The 18,544-nt window shown below is 36.0% G+C and overlaps 1 protein-coding gene across 1 annotated transcript in view; it reads left to right on the plus strand.

Moving 5' to 3' along the window:
• Nucleotides 1-18,544, plus strand: part of THOC1 (THO complex 1) — a 53,100-nt gene that overhangs the window by 16,141 nt on the left and 18,415 nt on the right. The window contains exons 8-11 of the mRNA XM_043558425.1: nucleotides 1,514-1,596; nucleotides 4,160-4,233; nucleotides 12,972-13,080; nucleotides 15,253-15,384. Coding sequence (XP_043414360.1) covers nucleotides 1,514-1,596; nucleotides 4,160-4,233; nucleotides 12,972-13,080; nucleotides 15,253-15,384 — 398 coding nt within the window. The remainder of the gene's footprint in view (nucleotides 1-1,513; nucleotides 1,597-4,159; nucleotides 4,234-12,971; nucleotides 13,081-15,252; nucleotides 15,385-18,544) is intronic.

Here is an 18,544-nt window from a genome sequence, read left to right on the forward strand (position 1 = left end):
TGATCACAATATAGTTGCCAAAACTAAAAAATCAACATTGGTACAGCATTATTAACTATGCTAAGACTTTTTGGATTTTACCAATTTTATCACTATTTTTCTTTTTTCTGTCCAGGGATCCAACCCAGCATCCCATGTTCCATTTAGTTGCTATGTTGCTTTACTCTCCCCAGTCAGTGACAGTTCTTATTTCTTTGCTTATTTTTTTCATGACTTTGATACTTTTGAAGAGTACTGATCAGGTATTTTGCAGAATGTCCTTCAATTTAACTTTGTCTGATTTTTTTTCGTAATAAGATTGAGGATACGGATTTAGGGGAAGACCACAGAGGTGATGTGGCCTTCTCACTGCATCATTTCAACATGATGTTGATATATACTATTACTGGTGGTGGTATCCCTTGGTCATCATATTTTTTTGTTGCTAAGTTACTGTCTTTGCCTTTGTAGTTAATATTTGAAGGGAAATACTTTGAGGCTGTGCACATACTCTTTTTCTCCTTAGATCTTTACCCACTAATTTTAGTTTTCATCAGTGAATTTGCATACAGCAATGATTTTTAGGTTGTCCTGTTGTTGGTTTTCTATTTCTTTTATTCCTTCTACATCTATTACTTGGGATTCTTCCATGCAGAAGAGTTGTCTGCTCTCCCTTATTTACTTATTAATTCAGTCATCTGTTTCAGTGTGAATTTGTGGATATTTTATTGTCTGGGTTATAATCCCATAGTGTAATTAATTTCTTAGATTGTTCTGGTTTTGCCCATTGGAGGAAGCTCTTTCATGTTTTTCTGGTATGAGAAAATAGAGCTCATCTGTGTTTTCCCTACCCCAACCCTAGAATCACCCACTTCTCCAAAGAGCCTGATTCCTTTTATTTAAGAATGGTATTTAGAAGCCAAGATCTGGGCCCTAGATATCTAAGAGTATCACTGCTCTGGGTTCACTTGGTGGACAGACCTAGGAAAGATCTATATGCACACATACCTATATTAATATGTGTCTATGTATGTATTTTTAAATGACCAACAACAAAAACCATGAGATCATACTGATACTTCTGAGTTCAATCCAGTACCAATATTCCTTCTTATTTATAAGTTCTTTCTTTGACAGTGAGAAACCTGGCTCTCATTAACTGCAGCGTATTTATTATATATGTTGTTATACATGCTCACTTTTTGTTTAATACAATTTTTATTTGTGCTTTAGCAAAACTATAAATTACTGCATATTGCACTCTGTAAAATTGCTCTAGATTTTTCAGTAATAACAGGGACAACTGTATTTGTTATATATGTAGAATTCTGGATACTCTAAAGGCACCTTAAAGAAATGAATTTTAGAAAGGATTTGAAAACCAGGTGTGGGTCTGACTTGATCTTTTGTTTAATTATGGATTTATCATTTTCTTTGTTTTGGTTATGTGACAACAAAGTTATATTCTTAAACACATTTAGGTGTTTGGTGGATTTGCTTTGAAAATCTTTTTTTTTTTTTTTCTTTTTAATAGGTCTTAACTTGCAGAGTCAATTTAATCTGGAAAATGTCACTGTTTTCAATACCAATGAGCAGGAAAGCACCCTGGGTCAGAAGGTGAGGCTGATACAAAATTTAACAAACATAAGTTTGTTACTAAGATAAATCCTGTGACTGGATCTTCTAAGTCACCAAAAATTTTAAAACCTTTATTTCTAATTTATAGACATAATGTATGTTCTATGCAAAAAATGCAAATCAGATAGAAATATTTAACATAGAAAGTATGGCTACCCCATAATCCAAGGCCCAAAGATAACCACTCTTAGCATTCTCTGTCTGTCCTTACAGGACTTATTGTGTGTGTAGTTTTATTCCAAAAATGAGATCATATAACACATATTGTTCTGCAATCCATTTTCTTCTTTGGACAGTATAAAATGGATGCATTTCTGCATCAGTACATTTGGATCTGTGTCTTTTTAATGGTTCATGATGAGTCTTTCAAGTGGATATATATTACAATGCTGTCAGTAGGCATTTAGATAATTTCTAACGGTGGATAATTGTTAACAGCATTACAGTGAATAGTATTGTGTATATCATTGCTAAATTATCCAGGTGTCTCTTTAGGGATAAATTCCAATAAGTGAAATTGCTGTGTCAGAATATATGCATATATCACATTTTGATAGCTGCACTCAATTACTTCTCAGAAAGGTTATACCCAAATTTATACTGTCACCATTGATACATAGAGAATGTGTACCCACAGCCACACACCACCCCTGGGAATTAATCAATTTTTAAAAAACTTTGCTTAATTGATAATATACTTAAAAAGTAAATCTTCTTTGTTTTAACTTACATTGCTTGGTCATTAATGAAGTTGAGGGATTTGCTGTATGTTTATTGGAATTTATTTTTCTTCCATGACAATTAGAAGCAGTGAGGAAAAGAATTACCTATTCTTGCCATTTGCCCATTTTACTGTTGAAATGTCTTTTTCTTACTGCTGTGTAGTTCTACTCAGACAGAATATTACTAATTCATTGCCTATCATTTTGTTGATTTTTTTTTTCCTGTTTATTGTTTTTCTTATAACTTTACTTACGGTGCCTTTGCTGTGTAGAACTTTTAATTTTTGGTTTTTTTTACATTTTATTTATTTTTGATAGAGACAGACAGAGGACAAGTGGGGGAGGGGCAGAGAGAGAAGGAGACACAGAATCCAAAGCAGGCTCCAGGCTCCGAGCGGTCAGCACAGAGCCTGATGCGGGACTCGAACTCACAAACCGCAAGATCATGACCTGAGCTGAAGTCGGATGCTTAACCGACTGAGCCACCCAGGCACCCCTGTGTAGAACTTTTAAATCTGGATATAATATTAATGTTTTTGGTCTTTTTGTTTTATTGTTTCTGGCCTTGTGTCAATGCTAAAGGCTTCTACTCTGCAGATTATAGAAGTCCCTTTGTTTTCTTTGATGCTTTTATGATTTAATTTTTCTTGTAAATCTTTAATCCAGCATGAATGTTGGAGTATGGAATAAACTGAGTTATAATTTTATTTTTTCCAAGTATAATTAGAACCATTTGTTAAATAATCCATCATTTGCCCACTGATTTTTTAAAGGACATCAGGTATAATCAACTTTATTTTTAAAGGTTTTGTTTTTTTTAGCTTTTTTTTTTTTAATGTTTATTTTTGAGAGAGAGAGATAGAGTGTGAGTGGAGTAGGGGCAGAGAGAGGGGGAAGGAGAGAATTTCAAGCAGCCTCCACGCTGTCAATGCAGCCCAATGTGGGGCTCAAGCTCACGAACCATGAGATCATGACCTGACCTGAAACCAAGAGTCAGCTGCTTAATCGACTGAGCCACCCAGGCACCCCTTTTAAGATTATTTATGATATATCCAGAAGATAGTCCAGATTTCTGGCAAATTTCTGTACATTCAGCACCGATTCTTAATTTAGGAACAAGTTATAAATCTTTAAAAAATATCAATTAGATATAACTAACATCTTACTGTAAATTAGACTACCTTATATAATTTGTTAAATGTAATTATTATCAATTTGGAAGTGATGTTGACTTAAGATTTTTTAAAATCTTGTCTCTCGCCTTCATATATCTTTCAGTACTTCTTGAACTATTCTCTGTAAACTTGTTATTTTGAATTTCTCAATATAGAGCTAGGCACTCAGCATACCCTAAAGTATTCCCCAATAATAAGAGTTCTCTGTGCAGTTGGGGGAGGATTTATTTGGTCAAACTAAAGCTGGGGACAAAAACACAGTTGTTTACTATGATTCTTAGAGTCCTTAATATACTAATGGTCTTCTCAGTTCTCTAAAAGGTCATTGTATATATTTCTAAAATTTATTTAGCCGTAGGCCCTTTCTTTGCAAAGAGAATCTAGAAACCATGTGTGGAAAAATACTGTCTTAAAACTTTACTGTATCTTCATAGCTATCTTATATCATTGTCATACTGCTTCTGAGTTCTCAGATCCCTGTCACATAGAATTCCTGTTGCCTTAAAGATTAACTGTAGGTCTAGGCAGAAGTGCAGCTAAACTTCTAACAGTGTTTGTCTAGCAGTGTATGAATGATGTTATTCTAGTATTTGCATTCTGCCTGACAACTGCTTCATGACAGGCTATGCATGTTTTTAAATTTAGCATACTGAGGATAGAGAAGAAGGAATGGATGTAGAAGAAGGTGAAATGGGAGATGATGAAGCTCCAACAACTTGGTGAGTTTTTGAAGTTCAAGTTTCTTGATCTACAAAGCTAACACCTTAATGACTAAGTAAGTCAAGTTACATTGTCTTTAGAATGTAGTAATGCCACCTACCTGCTCATTGAGAGTATTATAGGAGATGCTGCTTGGATATGGTCTATTAAGATACACAGTAGTTATCCTATTGTCACCATACTCATTGATGTTATGTATAGTGATATATGGAAAGTGCTTAGAACAGTGTTTATTCAGTAGCTACCATCAAGATGTAGACAAGGAAGGAAATCCTGCTTATAGATTTATTTGTAATTTTTATGTATATTAAAGTTACAAATTTTAAATCACTAATAGGCTCTTTTAGTTGGTTTCTGAATTGCATGTGGACAGTTCATTATTTACATGGCCTACTTTATGCATATGCCTAAAATTTGGAAAGCCAACAATGGGCAACTTAGGCACTCCTCTCTTTTTCCTTCCATTTAACTTTGTGGACCTGTGGATAGGGCCTATGGATAATGGGCTGACTTTTTGATGAAGTAGGAGAAATAAGAAGCCTTCCCTTCTTCTCCCCTTCCTGCTCCATCTCTTGTTTCTTATCTCATATGCTAACTCTTTACTTTCTTTCCAAATTATTTCTTCCTAATGATGGTTAGAAGCAATGAAGAAGAGAAAAGGGAGGTGGGAAGGAAAACTTTCACATCCAGGTATCTGCAGTGACAAAAGATATCATTAATTGCAATTAAATTTCCAAAAGGTCAGGAAGAGTTTCCAGTATCCACACAGGGAGACATATTCCTGGCATCCCAGATTTCAGATTCAAACATGTATCTCCAAAGAAGCATTGAAAGTAGTGTGGCTCCAGGCTTAATTCCCATCCTAGTCATAGAACCTTAAGCAAGTTACTTAACTTCCCTGCAACTCAGTTTCAGTATCTTTAAAATGTAGTAATGCCACCTACCTGCTCACTGAGAGTATTAAAGAAGATGCTGCTTGGACATGTTCTATTAAGATACACAGTGGCTATCCTTGTTGTCATACTTGCTGATGTTATCTATAGTGATATATGGAAAACTTAGAACAGTGTTTATTCAGTATTTATTATTAGCTATAGTTGTGTTTTGGGGGTTTTTTTAGACATCTATTTGTTCGTGGACATTATGGATAGTATACTTTTGGGGTCTTGCCTGAACATCGAATTTAAAAGGCCAAGGTAGTAGTCTCCAACATAATAGGAGCCTGAAATGTAAAAAGAGCCCCCAAAGACAAACTGTCCAGTGTAGTTTTGTCTAGTTAAATTCAGCCTGTATAGACAAGTCATCCCCTTTGGTTATGTTGAAGTAGCCACAGGTACAAGGATTCAATACTCCGCTGACTCTCAGTCTGTCACAATCATACTCTTCTAACCCTTTTTCTTTTTTATTGAAATGTAGTTGACATGCATTATTACATTAGTTTCAGGTGGATACATAGTGATTCAACATTTATATACATTATGAAGTGATCACCAGTATAAATCTAACTATCCTCTGTCAACCATACAAAGTTGTTACAATATTGTTGACTGTATTCCCTGTGCCATACTTTATATCCCAGTGACTTACTTATTTTAAAACTGCAAGTTTATACCTTTTAATCCCCTTCACTATTTTTTGAATGGAGGAAGAGATCGTTTGGGGAATTACTTTGTGACCGACTGTATCACCAGATTGTCTTAGGCACTGCAATTTACAAAGAACACATTACCCATATATCTACAATATGAAGTCCATTTCAGATTTGGCTAAATACACCAATAAAGAATTTTGTATTAAAAAAATATAAGTGTAACATTCTATAAAATCATCAGCTCAACATTTAAAAAATATGTCAAGTGGGGCGCCTGGGTGGCGCAGTCGGTTAAGCGTCTGACTTCAGCCAGGTCACGATCTCGCGGTCCGTGAGTTCGAGCCCCGCGTCGGGCTCTGGGCTGATGGCTCGGAGCCTGGAGCCTGTTTCCGATTCTGTGTCTCCCTCTCTCTCTGCCCCTCCCCCGTTCATGCTCTGTCTCTCTCTGTCCCAAAAATAAATAAACGTTGAAAAAAAAAAATTAAAAAAAAAAAATATGTCAAGTTACAAAACATCTTGGTTAAAATAGTTACAGAACATTCTATTTTAGATAGTAACTCTCACCTCTAATTTGTTATGGTTTGCATACATAATAAGTAGTTACATTTGCTTTGTTTGGATATAGAATCCAAAAGTATCTGTGGAATGGTGAAGTTAGAAGGCAAATTGCAGTGGGTCAAAACATGAAAGGAAGGTAAGGAAATGGCGACATTGAGTGTAGACCACTCTTTCTATGTTTAGCCCTGAAGGAAAAGAGAGGGACAGCATGGAATGCAACTTTGAGAGGAGAGGAATTTTTTTACTTTTAGTGCCTCAACTGTAAAAATGTTTTAGTAGTCATATATTAATACTACTTTAAAATTTCTTCTATGAGGCACCTCAGTAAATACCAGGCCAACTAAAAATAAAAGATCAGAAGCTTTTACAGGTAGGAGATGATAATTAGCAACTTGGAATAAGATTGTTGTTGCTATCAAGCATTAATTAAGAGGTGAGGTTTCTGGCAACTGAAACAATAAAGGAACATACGATGGTTACATAATTCTCATTCTCTGATTAAATGTAGTCTCCCATTTCTTTTTTTTTTTTTTTTAATTTAATTTTTTAAATTTACATCCAAGTTAGTTAGCCTACAGTGCAACAATGATTTCAGGAGTAGATTCCTTAATGCTCCTTACCCATTTAACCCACTCCCCTCCCACAAACCCTCTAGTAATCCTCTGTTCTCCATATTTAAGAGTCTTTTATGTTTTGTCCCCCTCCCTGTTTTTATATTATTTTTGCTTCCGTTCCCTTGTGTTAATCTGTTCTGTGTCTTAAAGTCCTCATATGAGTGAAATCATATGCTATTTATCTTTCTCTGACTAATTTCGCTTAGCATAGTACCCTCTAGTTCCATCCACGTAGTTGCAGATGGCAAGATTTCATTCTTTTTGATTGCTGGGTAATACTCCACACACACACCACCTCTTCTTTATCCATTCATCCATCAAGGGACATTTGGGCTCTTTCCATACTTTGGCTATTATTGATAGTGCTGCTATAAACATGGGGGTGCATGTGTCCCTTCAAAACAGCATACCTGTATCTCTTGGATAAATACCTAGTAGTGCAATTGTTGGGTCGTAGGGTAGTTCTATTTTTAATTTGTTGAGGAACTCCCATACTGTTTTCCAGAGTGGCTGCACCAGTTTGCGTTCCCACCAGCAGTGCAAAAGAGATCCTCTTTCTCCACAGCCTCACCAACATCTGTTGTTGCCTGAGTTGTTAATGTTAGCCATTCTGACAGGTCTCTGGTATCTCATTGTGGTTTTGATTTGTATTTCCCTGATGATGAGTGATGGTGAGCCTTTTTTTCATGTCTTGGTTGGCCATCTGGATGTCTTCTTTGGAGAAGTGTCTATTCACGTCTTTTGCCCATTTCTTCACTGGATTGTTTTTTTTTGAGGGAGGGGGGTGTTGAGTTTGATAAGTTCTTTATAGATTTTGGATACTAACCCTTTATCTGATATGTTGTTTGCAAATATCTTCTCCCATTCTGTCAGTTGCCTTTTAAATTTTTTTTTAACGTTTATTTATTTTTGAGAGAGACAGACAGAGTGTGAGCTGGGAAAGAAGCAGAGAGAGGGAGACACAGAATCCAAAGCAGGCTCCAGGCTCTGAGCTGCCAGCACAGAGCCTGACATGGGGCTCGAACCCACAAGCCACGAGATGATGACCTGAGTCGATGTCAGACGCTTAACTGACTGAGCCACCCAGGCGCGCCACCCCCCCCATCCGCCCTGTCAGTTGCCTTTTAGTTTTGCTAATTCTTAACTTCACTGTGCAGAAGCTTTTTATTTTGATGAGGTCCCAATAGTTCATTTTTCCTTTTGTTTCCCTTGCCTCTGGAGACATGTTGAGTAAGAAGTTGCTGTGGCCAAGATCAGAGAGGTTTTTGCCTGCTTTCTCCTCGAGGATTTTGATGGCTTCCTGTCTTACATTTAGGTCTTTCACCCATCTTGAGTTTATTTTTGTGTATGGTATAAGAAAGTGGTCCAGGTTCATTTTTCTGCATGTTGCTGTCCAGTTTTCCCAACACCACTTGCTGAAAACACTGTATTCCACTGAATATTCTTTCTTGCTTTGTCAAAGATTAGTTAGCCATACGTTTGTGGGTCCATTTCTGGGTTCTGTATTCCGTGTCATTGATCTGAGTGTCTGTTCTCATGCCATTACCATACTGTCTTGATGATAACAGCTTTGAAGTCTGGCGTTGCCTCCTGCTTTGGTTTCCTTTTTCAAGATTGCTTTGGCTATTTGGGGTATTTTCTGGTTCCATACAAATTTTAGGATTGTTTGTTCTAGCTCTGTGCTAGTGTTATTTTGATAGGGATTGCATTGAATATGTAGATTGCTTTGGGTAGTATTGACATTTTAACCATATTTGTTCTTCCTATCCAGGAGCATGGGATATTTTTCCATTTGTGTGTGTGTGTGTGTCTTCTTCAGTTTCTTTTATAAACTTTCTATAGTTTTCAGTGTACAGATTTTTAACCTCTTCGGTTAGATTTATTCCTAGGTATTTTATGGTTTTTGGTGTAATTGTAAATGGGATCAATTCCTTGATTTCTCTTTCTGTTGCTTCATTGTTGGTATATAGAAATGCAACTGATTTCTGTGCATTGATTTTATATCCTGCAACTTTGCTGAATTCATGAATCAGTTCTAGCAGTGTTTTGGTGGAATCTTTTGGGTTTTCCATGTAGAGTATCATGTCATCTGCGAAGAGTGAAAGTTTGACCTCCTCCTGGCCAATTTGGATGTCTTTTATTTCTTTGTCTTGTCTGATTGCTGAGGCTAAGACTTCCTAGTACTATGTTGAATAATAGTGGTGAGAGTGGACATCCCTGTCTTGTTCCTGACCTTAAGGGGAAAGCTCTGTTTTTCCCCATTGAAGATGATATTAGCGTTGGGTCTTTCGTGTATGGCTTTTATGATCTCGAGGTATGATCCTTCTATCCCTACTTTCTTGAGAGCTTTTTATCAAGAAAGGATACTGCATTTTGTCAAATGCTTTCTCTGCATCTGTTGAGAGGATCATATGGTTCTTGTCCTTTCTTTTATTGACATGATGGATCACATTGATTGTTTTGCAGATATTGAACCAGCCCTGCATCCCAGGTATAAATCCCACGTGGTCGTGGTGAATAATTTTTTTAATGTATTGTTGTTGGATCCAGTTGGCTAATATCTTGTTGAGGATTTTTGCATCTGTGTTCATCAGGGAAATTGGTCTATAGTTCTCCTTTTTAGTGGGGTCTTTGTCTGGTTTCAGAGTCAAGGCAATGCTGGCTTCACAGAAAGAGTTTGGAATTTTTCCTTCCATTTCTATTTTTGGAACAGCTTCAAGAGAATAGGTGTTAACTCTTCCTTAAATGTTTGGTAGAATTCTCCTGGAAAGCCATCTGGACCTGGACTCTTGTTTTTTGGGGGAGATTTTTGATTACTAATTCGGTTTCTTTACTGGTTATGGGTCTGTTCAAATTTTCTGTTTCTTCCTGTTTCAGTTTTTGTAGATATGTTTTTAGGAATTTGTCCATATCTTCCAGATTACCCATTTTATTAGTGTATAATTGCTCATAATATTCCTCTTATTGTTTTTATTTCTGCTGTGTTGGTTGTGATCTCTGCTCTTTCATTCTTGATTTTATTTATTTGGGTCCTTTCCTTTTATTTTTGATCAGACTGGCTAGTGGTTTATCAATTTTGTTAATTCTTTCAAAGAATCAGCTTCTGGTTTCATTGATCTGTTTTACTGTTTTTTTGGTTTTGATAGCATTAATTTCTGCTCTAATCTTTATTATTTTCTGTCTTCTGCTGTTTTGGGTTTTATTTGCTCTTCTTTTTCAAGCTCTTTAAGGTGTAAGGTTAGGTTGTGTATCTGGTAGTCTCCCATTTCTTAAGGGCAAACTTTCCTTGTACTGCATTTCAAGAGGCATTTATTATATTCTTATATGTGGTAACTGAGTAACATTGTGTGTGTGTGCATATAACTATATATAAAACTATATAAAATCTTCAAAAGCCATTTTGTTTCAAAAAACTTATTTATTAAGTGTATGGAACTACACAAATACTGGTTATAGTATTATTTGAGGAATATAAATAATTTATTTTATACATGGCTTTTCTTTTTTCCAATTGCACATTTTGGAAAATGTTCCTTTTGTGGCCTTTTTTTTTTTTTTTAACTTGTTATGTAGAAAACCCAGACTTACAATCTTGTAAATCAATGAAATTGCTTCAGTTATAGAAAACAGTTGATGTCAGTTGATGTTCAGATCATTGTTTTCCTGTTTTCAAAGTTACTAGGAAAGAATGTAGAAAGAGTAAAAGTTAACATGCCCGTTAGATTCTTTTGAACACTGCCAGTTCTTGATAAAACTTTTGGCAGGAGCTGGCTATTGGTCAATTAAAAGTTGCCAGTATTCTTCATTATTGATTTGAAGCAAGGTCCACATATTTCAAATACTAGTAGTCGTTCTACCAAGTTAGCATTCTTTTATCAAAATTAGCTAGCTTGCTAAATTATTAACCTTTATACATAATTCAAAGCCGTTGTAATCTGGGTAAGCATAATTCAAGCATAATTTCAGCCTCTTTTGTAAAATGAAATGCATGCACTCTGTGACTGCTGTTTCCTTGCAGACCAAGGACTTTTTTCAATTATTTCCAAGTTCACACCTTTGTTCCATACAGTTAGAGTTGTCAGAAGTGTGACTATAAGATAAGTAATCTGTTACTGTATGTGGTTGTTTTAATTGATGTGCCAATTGATTATAAATTTAATGAAATTCTTTAGACAAGTATTTTATGATACTGACTTGTAGTTTGTAATCTTAATCATATGAATTAAAGTACTATGGTAGAATCTTCATCAAATGTGCTTCCCCATGTTTTGCTAAAATACTTTTCCCTTTGTCATTCTTAGAAAACTAATGCCTTTTCAGACATTTCTGCAGAAAACTGATTTTTACACTAGCAAATTATTTTTTACTTTTCTACTCTATCCTTGTATAAAAAGGAAGTAAGACACTTTTCAGTCTTTTAAATATTACCCTACCGCTCCCAAAAAACTTCTTAAAGTACATAATGAAAATTATACTCATTTTATTTTACTATAATCCTTTAAAATGCTTTATAATATTGTCCCTGTCACTCCCTTGTCATCAAAAAAGTAATTTTTAATATATCCATGTCAAAAATGAAGAGTGGAAGATTAACGTTCTATTGCCCAGAATAGAGAATGCAAGACTCTTAAGATCATAAGACTTTGTGGATCACTAAGCCCCCCTTCCTGTTCTGCACATAAAATTACAATCTTCCTTGGAATATTTGTATGGCCATGAAGCTTAGAGAAAATACTAACTATAATCCATAGGTTCAATTTATTAAGGTTTATTTAGAAAGAATGGAGTAAGGTAGTACACACAAAATTAATTTTACAGAGGTGAGGTTGAAAATTTGTGTGGATATTTGAGGATATGAAATAGTTCATACCTCAAGCATTTTTTTTACATTATATAATGGCTATTTTGAATGATATAGAGGATTTTGTTAAAACAAAAATCTCTTAGATAAAAAAGTCTGAAATGTTTAACCTTTTTTTTTTTCAATTTTTTAATGTTTATTTATTTTTGAGAGAGAGAGAGCATCAGCAGGGGAGGAACAGAGAGAGAGGGAGACACAGAATCTGAAACAGGTTCCAGGCTCTGAGCTGTCAGCACAGAGCCTGACGCAGGGCTCGAACTCACAGTGAGATTGTGACCTGAGCCAAAGCTGGACGCTCAACCGACTGAGCTACCCAGGCACCCCTGAAATGTTTAACTTCTAAAATTAAAACATAGTTTAATTTTTGTAAATTTAAAAATTAATAGAATGTGTATTGACACTGCAGATTTGTAACAAATTACAGGTTGAATTAGTAATGCCATAATAAAAACACTAAAGAAAATGCCTACTTTTGTAATACTAAGTTGATATGTACTTGTCTGATGCCATGTCTTTTAGCATAGATTCAAAGTGACATTAGTTTAAACAACACGGAAGTTGGTTTCTTTCTTATGTAAAAGTCTGGAGACAGGCAGTTCAGAGCTGGTAGAATATCATTTCTCAGGAAGATTGTCTAGGGACCTATGTTCCTCCTAACTTCTTATCCCACCATATCTTGGTGTTTCCTTTTTTTCCCTATAGTCCATGTGGCTCATCATCATATCTGCATTATGGCCAGCAGAAAGAGAAATAGGAAAATGGTAAAACATGGCCCCAAAATTGCACATATGACTTCTCCCAAATAGCCAGAAATTAACCACATGGCCACACATAGCTGCAAGAGAGGTTAGGAAACATAGTCTTTAATTCTGAATAATCATGTATTGGGCCAAAATTCAGGCATTCTGCTACTGTAAAGTGGATCTGTTAGAGTCTATGAATCCCCTGAAATTGTTTATAAAAGTTTAAGTATGAACGTGCACTTTTCTGGGTAAAGGGGCTTAGCTGTCATCAGCTTCTTAAAGGGATTTATGACCTAAGAAAAGTTAGGAGCACTTAGATATTTCTAAAAAAATTTAAATGATTTATTTAATATAACATTTATTTTATTAGCTCCATTCCAATTGATTACAACCTGTATCGAAAATTCTGGTCACTTCAAGATTACTTCAGGAACCCTGTGCAATGCTATGAGAAGATTTCATGGAAAACTTTTCTTAAGGTAAGTTGCCAGTTACATACTACCCAAAAGTCAATGTTTTACAGCTATGGCAGAGGCAAAACTTGACTCTTGTCCAGCATACTTTTTATTGTATAATTTTACCTCTTAGGTTTTTATGCCTATTTTACAATATAATGCAGAAGCTAAATTGTAAATTAGTATTTAAACTGCCAATTTTGTGGAGTTGTTTATAAATGAGTTAGGAATTTCAAAGTTAGCAATTACAGCCTTGGGGTTTGATTTTTTTTTTACATAGTATTATCAACACAAATTGATGAATATTTGCCAAATATGTTGTCTTTACTTTGCACAAAATTATTTCAAGTATCCTGTTAGAACAAGGGTTGCAAACTATGGCCATGGGCCAGATCCAGTCTTTTCTTTGTTTTCGTAGTTATATTGGTACACAGCCACACTCATTCATTTATGTATTACTTATAGGTGTTTGTGTGCCGTAATGGCAGACTTGAGTAGTGTGACTGAGACCACATGAGCCACATAGCCTGTGAAAATTAATAAAAGGAAACCTCATTTAGAATGGAAGAATCAGGAAACCAACAGGGGGAACTCTTACACTCAGCACTAGTTGTTAATTTCAGACCCAGCTGGAAGAGATAGACCTTTTCAGTCTATACTATTTTACTGTCCCAGCAGCATGAAGATTTCTTCCTCTCCCAGCAACAGCCCAGCCAGTGAGAGATAGCGACAGTTTAGCCAATGAGAAACCACTATACTTTGAACTCCCAGTTTATTCCAGTGGACTTTTAGTTTATAACAGCCCCTCAGAACTCCTCCTTTATTCTGTAAAAGAGCATTCTTCTACTTTGTTCTCCCAAAATTTGTGTCTGGCTTTGTGGGTAGTTTGCTAGTCCCAGATTGCAATTCTCAGCTATTCCCAAATAAACCCTTTTTCTTTTTTTTTTTTTTTTTTTTTTTGCTGGTAAAATAACTGGCAGTTTTATTTTTAAGGTAAACAAGGTTAGGGGTGCCTTGCCGGTTGAGTAGAGCATGCAACTCTTGACCTCATGGGTTTAAGTTCCAGTCCCACTTTGAGTGTAAAGACTACTTAAAAATAAAATCTTAACAAAAAAAAATTTTTTTTTAAGTTGGAGCACCTGGGTGACTCATTCTGTGAAGCATCAGATTCTTGATTTAGATTCAGATCATGATGTCACGGTTCATAAGTTAAAGCCCTGTGTCAGTCACTGCACTGGCAGCACAGAGCCTGCTTGGGATTCTCTCTCCACCTCTCTCTCTCTGCCCCTCCCCTGCTCCCACAGGTGCTCTCTCTCTCTCTCTCTCCCTCTCAAAATAAACTTAAAAAAAATTTTTTTTTAAAGGTTTACAAACTATCAGAAAAAAACAGCTAGCCTTTGTTTTATAAGAATTCTCTGGGGGCGCCTGGGTGGCTCAGTCAGTTGAGCGGCCGACTTCGGCTCAGGTCATGATCTCACAGTCCGTGAGTTCGAGCCCCACATCGGGCTCTGTGCTGACAGCTCAGAGCCTGGAGCCTGCTTCAGATTCTGTGTCTCCCTCTCTCTCTGACCCTCCATCGTTCATGCCCTGTCTCTCTCTGTCTCAAAAATAAATAAACATTAAAAAAAATAAATAAAAAAAAAAAAAGAATTCTCTATATTTCTTTTTGTTGGCTACTTAAAGATCAGTTGTCCTTTTCAGTTGTAGTCAAAATCCAAGGTGAATGCGTAGCTCTTAAAAGTGGCATGGTGTGTGTTCAGATTAAGTGGTGAGTGAGAAATCATCTGGAATTGTTACTAGATAGGATTCAACATCATTGTCTTATTTGGTCACAGCATTTTAGCACAAGAAATGCTTGAATGTTTTCCACAGCTGGTTAAACAGCTAATTTCAATGGTAAATTTCTGTATAATCTCAAAGCATTACTTTCTCTATTTGCCCCTTACACAAACTATATAAGAAATGATATTTCTTCAGGAGTAGAGGGTTTATCCCAACTTTTACAATACCATGAAATCTCATAACAAGTAGTTTTACTCCCATTTTCCCGTCATGGTTTTTCTTGTTTAATATGCTTTACAATATGCATTCATGGTTAACTGTGAGTAAATTCTAGGTGTTTTGATATAGAAAAGCACTTAAAAAATTATTGGGCCACAATGTCAAATAAAACTAATTGGTATTTTTACTTTGCAGTATTCTGAAGAAGTTCTAGCTGTTTTTAAGAGTTATAAATTAGATGATACTCAGGCCTCCAGGAAAAAGATGGAAGAATTAAAAGCAGGAGGAGAACATGTGTATTTTGCAAAATTTTTAACAAGTGAAAAGGTACAAATTTTTCTTTTTCACTAAGCATAATAAGTACTCGTCTTTTTTTCTATTTAGCTGATCTTGTTTTTTAAGTTTAATAGAAATGTTTCTTTATTTTTGGTTAAAGCTGGTAAGTATTAGTTTGAGAATCTTGTGTCTTCCTTCCACAAGTAAGACTAATTTGATTTCAGAAGTGAAAGAAGTTCTGCATTTTCTGTTTTGTAGGCTTATTTTGCAGTTTAATTACTTTCAAGTGCATATATTTTGAACCTCAAGTTAGGATTTAATTTGCATTATTGAAGATAATATTTTGTAATTAGTTTGTCCCTTAGGTACAAATAAGGTGTTTAAACATTCTCTGTAATCTTATTTGTACAGCTTAATAAGTAAATTTTATTCAAATGCAGTGCTAAGGGGGGTATAGCTCAGGGGTAGAGCATTTGACTACAAATACAGTGATAATTGTATTAGGAGTTTTGCTACAAGGAGTTTGGCTACAAGTGGTAGACACCAGATATGTTTCATGTGGGACCAGGGGCCAGAGCCAGATTCACTGCTTGAAGCCAGGGACTGAGGTTGAAATTTACCTTCTTTTAAAAAGAAGCTAAGACAAAATATTAATAGTATTCTGCCAAGGGCAGTGGATTCATAGGAGACTCTGGGTCTAGGGATAACAAAGACACAGATTTGTGTCAAGCTTTATGTCTGCTAGCTTTGTGACTAAATATGTGATATCTTCAATATACTAATAAAATAATTGCTCCAAGAATTCATCTTAAGACTTTTTCCAGACTTGGCTCCAGGGACCCTCATGGAATCAAATGGAAAACTCCTAGACAAGAAAGGATGTACAGAGAAAGAAGGGAAAGTAAACAAACATTCCAAAACAAAAGCTTCTCATGCAAATCTCTGATAAATTACAATTAAATTACAATATGATTCACAAAATTTATAAAGAAATTCAATACTAGGAAATACCACCAACCAAATCAACTGTTGGGATACACGTGTATTTATTCCAGATACACAGCCTGATCGTGACTTTAAAAATACATGTTTTGGGGGTGCCTGGGTGGCGCAGTCGGTAAAGCGTCCGACTTCAGCCAGGTCACGATCTCGCAGTCCGTGAGTTCGAGCCCCGCGTCAGGCTCTGGGCTGATGGCTCGGAGCCTGGAGCCTGTTTTCGATTCTGTGTCTCCCTCTCTCTCTGCCCCTCCCCCGTTCATGCTCTGTCTCTCTCTGTCCCAAAAATAAATTAAAAACGTTGAAAAAAAAAAAATACATGTTTTGGATAATCAAAGAGATAATTGATTATATAGCATCCATTGAGACTAAATAAAAAATTGTGAAACTGAAACAGGCAGAAATGAAACAGAAAGGTTCAATATGACAACTAAGTGAGAGACTTAGAAATGAAAAATGGGATCATCAAAACCAAAGCAGAACACACAGAATTAAACTATAGATTGAACATAGATGAAAAGAGAACTAATGAATGTTAGGTATGTTAAGTTTACCCGGAAGACACAGAGACAGGTTTTTTTAGCTTGTTAATGTGAAAGAGCAGTTGAGAGCAATGTGTGGTTGACTGAGAAATTTCAGCAACTATTAAAGAACAAAATAGAGGGAAAAGTATATTGAAAAGAATTAAAGGTAATACCAAGTTCGAAGATTAAATGTGTGCTACAAATAATACTTCAGTACATCATGCTATAACTGCAGAGACAAAGAGACAACCTTAAAAGCCACTAAAGGGGGGGGAAAAAAAAGACAAATATACTAGAAAGGAACAGCTGTTTGTTAGCCAATTTCTAACAGTTAACAGATACCAGAAGATAGTGGTGAAATGCTATAGTTCTAAAGAAGAAAACCTATCAATCTAGAATTTTATATCCAGCTAAATGCACTCAAGACTATGGACAAAATAGACATTCTCATTGAAAGACCAGGAAAACATACTTCTCTAAGACCTTCATTTTGAAAAACTTCTAAAGGGTATTCTCTAGGAAGAAGGAAAAGTTGATATTAAAGTTCTTCTGAAAAACCAAGAGTACTAAGAAAAATTGGAAGAAATTGGAAACAATTGCCCTATCAGATATTAAGACCTGTAATGCTCTAGTAATTGAAACAGTAAAGCAATTATTAGTACAGGTATAAAGAAGGAAAAAAAAAACTAGAAAAATAGAAAGCACAAACTGAAGTTTGAGATACAAAAGTTACATTACAGATTAGTGAGGAAAAGATGGATTATTCCTTTTTTTAATGTTTATTTTTTTTTTTGAGAGAGAGAGGGCTGGGGGGAGGGACAGAGAGGGAGACAGAATCCCAAGCAGGCTCCATGCTGCTAGCACAGAGCCCCACATGGAGCTCGAACTCACAAACTGTGAGATCATGGCCTGACCTGAAACCAAGAATTGGATGCTTAACCAACTGAGCCACCCAGGCACCCCAAGATGGATTATTCTTAATAAATGTTGCTTGGACAGCTCACTCATATGGAAAAAAATACAATTCAATTCATACCTTATTACATGCACAAAGCTGAATTCCAGCTTAATTAAAAGTCTAAAGGAGAGGGGCACCTGGGTGACTCAGTTAAGCGTCCAACTTCGGCTCAGGTCATGATCTCACGATTCGTGAGTTCAGGCTCCATGTCAGACTCTGTCAGACAGTTCAGAGCCCGGAGCCTGCTTCAGATTCTGTGTCTTCCTCTCTTTGCCACTCCCCCACCCCTCCCCTCCCTCTCTCTCTTCCTCCCTCCCTCTCTCTCTCTCTCAAAAATAAACATTAAAAAAATTCTTAAGTCTAAATGAGAAAAGCAGAACTGAAACATTTAAATATATATATAAAATGTGTACATTCAGAGCAGGGAAAGATTTCTCAAGTCACAGCACCAGTCATGAGGGAAAATACCAATATAGTTAATATGAAAACATAAAAGTTTGAATAGTAAAAGATACCATAGAGGGGCGCCTGGGTGGCTCAGTCGGTTGAGTGTCCGACTTCAGCTCAGTTCATGATCTCGCGGTCTGTGAGTTCGAGCCTTGCGTTGGGCTCTGTGCTGATGGCTCAGAGCCTGGGGCCTGCTTCGGATTCTGTGTCTCCCTTTCTCTCTGCCCCTCCCCTGTTCATGCTCTTTCTCTCTCTGTCAAAAATAAATAAACATTAAAAAATTTTT

This window comes from Prionailurus bengalensis, chromosome D3 (genome assembly GCF_016509475.1).
Source record: "Prionailurus bengalensis isolate Pbe53 chromosome D3, Fcat_Pben_1.1_paternal_pri, whole genome shotgun sequence".
In the NCBI taxonomy this organism is placed as follows: domain Eukaryota; kingdom Metazoa; phylum Chordata; class Mammalia; order Carnivora; family Felidae; genus Prionailurus; species Prionailurus bengalensis.